Here is a 7575-nt window from a genome sequence, read left to right as displayed (position 1 = left end):
AAAGCCAGTCTGCTTTCAAACGTCATCCAAGAGCACATATCTTTTATAGGGATTAAATGGATTAAATGTGCAACCTGAACGTAATTTAAGCTTATTTTTTTTATCCAATGGCTACTTCATCCCTTCTTCCATTCTTGGCTCAGAAGAAACAGATGAATCGGAGGGCAACAGTGCCACCTTTGGGTGACAATGAGTAATACAGTTATAGTAGAGCTCTCAAAGCACTGTTATCAACAGGTAGAGTTTCCCCGTGGCATCCACACAGCTTGTGACTGCAAATATTTGTAGTCCCACTCTGTTTTTTTCATGCGTTTGGACGGAGAAGAGCATGGAGGAAAAGGAAGGGGTCTGGGGTCTGCTGGGGCCTAAAAAAGCCAGGGCTCCCTGGCCAGGTCTGAGCTGCCTGACTGACAAGTGGCCCACCGACTGTTTGTGTGTGTCCATGGGAAATGGGGCGGTGTTGCAGCGACGGCCCTGGAGCCATCCATCAGTGTCATTGGGGGAGGGGGTTTGTGGGGGTGTATGGTATGTGTCACCTCCAAGACTAATGGACAGGAAGTACAGCCAGAGAAACAACAATATTTGCAGAAAATATATATATATATATATTCAGAAAAACGTAAGGGTTTGCTCCACGGTTCTCGTACGATTCCTGAGCACAGGCCTTAATCCTGATTGATGAGTCCGTTTATTTAAAAGACGCTTGCGCTGCGGCCACGACTCTCACTTACCTGATCCACAACTTTGTGCTTTTTAGAGGATAAACTAGGTATAATCACAGTCTTGGTTATAACATGACGTGTAAGTGACACTAACCTGGGCAGAGACCCTGTTCCCAGAGAGAGCAGTGTGAAACTGAGGACCATTAGGGAGTCATATAAAGGGAGAGAGAGAGAGCAGGAGAAACCAGGCTAACTTCTTTCTACTGCTACAGAGGGACCTTGTGTGCTCACTAGTGTTCAGAGACTGAGGTGCTTAACCTCAGCAGCCGGTTACCGTGGCGTCCAAGCCGGACCGCTTCGTGATGTTGACCTTGATCACCTCCTCGGCACAGGTTGGGTGGATGCCCACCGTCTGCAACAGGTGTGAATATGTTGCTCCACACCTGAGACACATACACACAGGGAGGTCATTGACATTGCCTTAACTCACATTCTCTCATGACTGACAGCTGTACACATTATCTTCTATCCATTAAGACATTTTTTTCTTATTGTTCGCTATCAGTTTGTTCTTTGAAACAAAAACTTGTGTCTGCTGAGGACGTGAGAAAGGACTTAAAACTGGATCTAAGATGTGTTGAATAGTTGCATTTAAGCTTCTCTGTATGATATTCAGAGCATTAATATAGCATCAAACAACTATTTGCTATGTAAAGAGAAAGTCAAGTAATATGCTTGGAATTAACAACTTAAAATGCCCAACAATGGTGTGTGGGCCAGAACTGGACATCAAGACCAGGACTCATGGGCCCTTTGTATGGGCTTCTGGAAGGGATACAATATTGATGAATTTGAGATCAGAGACTACGTATTACAAGGCTTTGTTATCATTAGTACTTTATATTATGGGTGAGAAAAATTGTTTCAACAAATTCAACAGTTTAAACAACTCTCTCAGTGATGAAGTTAACTCTGCCTTGTGGTCCTCCAACCAGGCATCCCATCATACGGCAAAGGAAGTAAAAGCTATCAGTTTAAAACTAAACTAAAATGAATGCATTTCTAATTGTTGTTTGCTGTAAGATATAAACTGGAATGTATCGCTCACTAAATGCATGCATGAATGAGAAGAAGTTATCAGGGTACAGAAATATTCCATTCTGCACAAAGAGTTAAAACACTTCAACTCAACACCATAATTGTTTGGATGGTTGTTCCATAAGGCATGCATGGAGTAAAAACACCAAATATATTTAAAGTAAAATCTAGGATTTATTAAACTTACTGGAAGCCCAAAGCAAAGCCCTGTGTGACTTCTCCCGCGTTTGGACCGGTGAAGTGCAAACCCAGGATCTTCTGCTCCCCACCTCGCTCACAAACCACCTAAGGAGGTAGAACACTGAATTCAAGCCAAGGAGCAGAGGCCTCATCTGCTTTTGGCTGTCAAAATAACCACAGAGCAGGACAAGCGGATTCCAAAGCTGACTTCCTAGGCAACAGATGGACAAATCAACGGTTGGCAGGATTATGGTTAAACCTTTAAGTCTATAAATTTATTGAGTCTCCAAACATCCTTCAGGCACCAATCTGAACCCCACTAACCTGCTGCAGGAGGCACGACTCCTGTCCTTCAACAATTTACCGTATTCATTGCCTGAACTAACTTCTGCATTGTATCATTTTGAAATATTACTTCCATTTAGTGGAAGTGTACTTACTTTGCTCAGTATCATCTGCTTTATCATCTTTTTATTGCCATAAACAATTAGTTTTTAAGATTTCAAAAAAGTGCTATTATTAAGTTGTAATAGTTTTTCATGCAAGAATGTAAACATTCAGATTCCCAAAATGTGATCAGTTTATCCAAAAGACAGCTATCTGGAACTTTCTGGAGCTGTGAGGAGCTGCTGGCTGTGTTTTTGTAATTACTCACTGCCAGAAGGGGTGGACACAGGTCTGCACTGTATGTTTAACCACAGGGTGTTCACAAATAATAACAATAGTAAATGAAATCAAGAACCACCGATTTGGTAATAGCTAGATGGAGCCAAATTGGAAGAAGTAGTACAATTGCGTTTGAACAGCACGTGAAAAAATAGGCATGGCAGCATAAGATGAATATGCATCTTACACAAATATATATATATAGTATGAACTCAATGATATGGTGTTTAAAATGCCAACAAAATCAGCTAAAAAAAAAACCCTCATAAAAAGTCACTGCACAGTTTAGTCTGCAGTTTAAACCTACCTTTAAGTAACACTGGCTGGCATCACGCTCTGCGACAATGAATTCCAGGGGCTTGTAGAAAGCATTGTAGACCTACACACACACACACACACACACACACACACACACACACACACACACACACACACACACACATACACATACACACAGAGAACATAGACACGTTCACTGGAGAAATTATGAAAATGTGCAAAAACAAATCTCCAGCAGTGATGATGATCCCTCTGCTATTATTTAAAGAGACATATTCACTTTTGCTGAGAATAGTAACTGAAAGAACATCAGGAAGGAAATCAAAACATTATAATATAAGATTGAGTTTTACAAGCAAATTAGAAGCCTTTTAATTTTAGAGATGAATTGTCCTTTTACAATAGCCTAAGAAAAATGTATTCAAGCTAGTATCCGGTCATGGCCGACACATTTCTTATGACTATCTCTCACTACTAAGCTGCAATGCCTTATGAGCACTAACTCAAACACACTATATGAAATCTGAATAAAAACGTGGATGCATGCTCATGACAGGGATTGATTTCCAACTCCTCACAGAAAGTGTGTGTATTGTGTTGTATTCTACGGGCCAACGTGCCGACACAAGTTGCGAGGGCCACGCAGCTGTCGGGGGCTGGAGCTACAGTTCCTCCTCAGATCTAAGCGTGCCTGTCATCACCTCATACACACCTCAATCAGACCTCCTGCTTGCCTGTCAGTCACAGCCAGGAGCCCCACCTCGCCGCCTAAACCGTTTATCGACGACCTCGTGCAGGTGTTCGCTAGCATCTGGCACACCGCTCACGTACGCGAGCATGTAGAAATACAGAGCTGCTTGCTGTTCGCATTGTATGTGCGTGCCAATGTTTGTTCAGCGGTTATGGGACATTGTGTTTTTGATGCAGTTTGACAGCAGTAATGAGCCACTAACCCTGCCTTTGTGCACGTGTGGCATGTCATTTCTGGGTAAATAAACTAAACACATAATACAACAAAGTTACAATCACAACTGGAGACTTCACCAGTTGTGTACCGTTATATTTTAAAGAGTGTGCCATTTCTGATAATATACATGAATCACTCTATATACACTGAGATAAGCTGTTTAATTAACCTCGCAGTAAGTCAAGGACTTTTACAGACCACCTACAAAGTACCTTTTAGACAAAAAATAGAATGTAAGGTTATTCCAGATTTTTTTCATTGCATTGTAAGTTGAAATGGACGGCTTTGATTAAAAATGCTACATATCTATTCTGAAGTACTACAGTGACACATCTATCATACCTCTATGCCGTCTTTCCCATGCCTCTTCTCAGCCTCCTCCTCAGACAGACCCACGCAGGCGTACTCAAGGGGGGTGAACACAGTGGTGGGCACCTGACACACACAAACAAACACACACACACACAGCACTTCAAGCTTCAGCTGAAACATTTAGAGAATCAATCAATTAGTTGTTTGACAGAAGATTCTGTAGTATGATAATTAAATATTTGTTTCAGTCACTTTTCTAGCATGCATTGCTTTTTATTTGTGTTGTAATACTGTGCAGGGGGCTTTGAATGTATTATAGAAATACATACATTAGTGCAGTGGTTCTCAAACTGTGGGGCGCGCCCCTCTAGTGGGGTGCGGTGGTATTACAGGTGGGGCGCAGGGGGAAATGCAGAATCTTTTTTTTTTTTAGTAATTTTTAGTAATTAATAAATACATGGCAAAATGTATGGAAGCCCGTTTCCGCCACTGTGAGGAAAAATTACAGATCCTGTAAGTCATTATAATGAGATACTATCTCAAAATAATGACTTAGCATCTCATAATTATGACTTAGCATCTCATATCAGCCAATTGTAATAAGCTATTTTTTGCCAAATTGTAGTTCTTTTTTGCACAGATCGAACTTTATTTGCATTGTTCTAACAAAGTGATTGCACATTTTATTTGTTTTTGTCTGATGGAGCAATCTGGTTTACTTAAAAGTGATTGCAATTTTCTTTATTCTATTATTTGAAAAAGCATGGACGGAGGAGTCACAAAATGTTATTTCAATAAAAATTCAACATAGACCATTTTGTTACAATTTTGTTGGGGTGGTGGGGCATGAACATTTTTCTTCCTCCAAAGTGGGGCGCGACAGAAAAAGTTTGAGAACCACTGCATTAGTGCATCATACTAAGAAATCCCCCCTGACCCCATGTGAATATAAAGATACTCTATAATAATAACATGATAATAAAACCTACATTAAAACTTGCAGAAGAGTTAAATATAAGTAAACATAGCATAATGAAGAATGATGACATTTTGGGGAAATTCTGGTATGTTTATTTCACGATCATTAAGAGAGGCTGGAGGAAGAAGTGTGGGTACATCAGAGACTCAAAGCACAAAACTTTAGAATTTGGCTCAAATGAAGCACAAACCAACAGTCTGAAAAAGCCAGAGGAACACTGAGTGTGTGTGTGTGTGTGTGTCTTACGTTGTCATAGTTCATGAGTTCAGTGCTGTGACCAGTCAATCTACGGGCGAGAAGCTTTCCCGCTTTAATGGCCGTTGGGGTCAATTCAGGACGACCCTAAAACAAGACACAATTGAATTTACTTCTATATGTGTTGACTTCAAAGACATACGCGCTATAGGACTGCTTCTTAAAAATCTGTTTACTTTGCTATAAGCAACAAAAGTCTGAAGTTTAAACCATGTAGTCATCGGTTTTTATTTCAAACAGCCTAGCACACTTTCAAAAATCTCTGCGTCTGTGTTTTGTCTTTATTGTTCCGGATGTCTGCCAAAATAGAGAAGCGCACGCACACGCGCGCACGCGCGCACACGCGCGCACGCGCGCACACGCGCGCACGCGCGCACACGCACACACAACTGAATGGTGCAGGAAACAGTAGGGCTGCGGGGCAATTCTAAAGGCATGACTAAAACTTGTTGAATTACCACTGCATATCCTGTTGTCCAAAACAATTCCTGCACCTCTGCATGTATGAGATGTGTGCTCTGGTATTCCAGTAACTGACAAGCGTCATACATAATGCATTTCTTGGCACTCTTCTCTGAGAGGAAAAAAAACCAACAACAAAGCACCGGACAAATTGAGATATCAATCCTCCTGCGTTAAAAAAAAAAAAAAAGAAAGAATTAAAAAAGCCTCCATGTTGCTGTGGCAAGCTGACAGACATTGGGGTGAAGCACAACTCATCAAAGCAAACTGTCAATCAAAGAGAGTAAGTGTGGGTGTCATGAGGCCTGGGAGGCAGGAAGGAAGCACACAGCTGGTCGTGGTGAAAAAAACAACACTGACATTACATGCAGCAGGTAGAACTAGTATTAACATGGCTGGTTCAGCCAGGAACACACAGCGGCAATGCCAGTGATTACATGAAGGCTTCACTTTACACCGAGTCTTCTGCAGTACTTGCTGGTGGGTAAAATGTCTTAAGTGTGCACAATTAAATGTCCAACTTTCAAGATAATGGTTATTTTTTTGGTGTAATAACTATGGCCGTTTATATATTTTGTGACCCTCATCAGCTCAAAACTTTGAAAAGCATTTACGGTGACTGTGAAGGTTGAGACATACAGCCCGTCACAGTATTCTATGTTACAGTCAAAACTTATAATAACTACATACTATGAGTGGTTTGTATGACTTATGAGTTTCTGCTGTCCGTGTAGTGTCTGTTGACAACGCCTACCTCGCCGATGTCACCAAAAGCATAGATATTTGGCACCGAGGTGGATTCGTCAGAGCCCAAAATTATTTTCCCCGTCTCCTTTTTGAGTTCCACGCCAAGCTTGTCCAGACCGAGGGCTTTGGTTTCAGGGGCTCTGCCTAAAGTCGATGGAAGGAACCAACACAAGGAGAATATTAAGTCACAGCTCAGGAGAGAGAGAGAGTTTTTACAAAAGCCTAGATACTGCTAAAGGGGGTTATCTGTACAGTGTTGGTTATACAGTAGCATGCAGCTGGAGTACTAGGAGTGAGGACTTAAAACAATTTGAAGGAGAGTCAGTCGAACACCAAAGTCATTAGTGTCCATCCTCTGGGGACCATGAATATCTGTAGAAAATCCAACCAATAGTTTTTGAGACATTTCAGTCTGAACCAGAGTGGCGGGCTGACGTTGCCATTTCTAAAGCTTTGTAGCTGGTGGTTAACATTCGCTGACACCAGCCTCTCAAATGTGAGGATTTGCTGCTTTTCTCTGGTTATATCTTCTAATCTTGAAAACCCCAATACCAGTGTTGGCCTTAAAATACAAACGAAGGTCAAACCCTAATTCTGAATTATTGAATTAGAAAACAACAGCAACATCTGGCCAGCTGAGAGAGAGGACAAACTGATGAGCAGCTGGGAATCGGGATCCCATGGACCCCCCGGGACACTCAAAGGTGTGATTTCTGACACTTCCTGGGGGACGGCTGACTAATGCTGTCGACACAGAGTCTCTATGGTGATGGGGCATGGACCACTCTCTCCCCCTCCTCTCCATAGCTCCACACAACCTGCCTGGGTAGCATAATAAACACCCGACCCTGAGCTACCCATGTAGATGCTATCGGACAGCAAAAATAACAAACCCCCGAGACCCTTTTTCCTGGCTGGAGCCGAAGAACAACGTCCTCCCCCTCTTCTCAGACCGGGGGGGGGGGGGG

The 7575-nt window shown here is 42.0% G+C and overlaps 1 protein-coding gene across 1 annotated transcript in view; it reads right to left on the bottom strand.

The window, feature by feature from the left end:
- Positions 1-949: 949 nt before the first annotated feature.
- Positions 950-7575, bottom strand: part of txnrd2.2 (thioredoxin reductase 2, tandem duplicate 2) — a 19039-nt gene continuing 12413 nt past the window's right edge. Inside the window, exons 12-17 of the mRNA XM_031849358.1 lie at positions 6615-6751; positions 5390-5485; positions 4195-4287; positions 2914-2985; positions 1948-2045; positions 950-1105 (exon numbers count right to left, since the gene is read on the bottom strand). Coding sequence (XP_031705218.1) covers positions 982-1105; positions 1948-2045; positions 2914-2985; positions 4195-4287; positions 5390-5485; positions 6615-6751 — 620 coding nt within the window. The 3' untranslated portion in view covers positions 950-981. The remainder of the gene's footprint in view (positions 1106-1947; positions 2046-2913; positions 2986-4194; positions 4288-5389; positions 5486-6614; positions 6752-7575) is intronic.

This window comes from Anarrhichthys ocellatus, unplaced genomic scaffold (genome assembly GCF_004355925.1).
Source record: "Anarrhichthys ocellatus isolate YVR2014 unplaced genomic scaffold, GSC_Weel_1.0 scaffold9, whole genome shotgun sequence".
Lineage (NCBI taxonomy): Eukaryota > Metazoa > Chordata > Actinopteri > Perciformes > Anarhichadidae > Anarrhichthys > Anarrhichthys ocellatus.
Note: the sequence above shows the minus strand (reverse complement) of the source record. Positions and strands in the feature narration are given on the sequence as shown.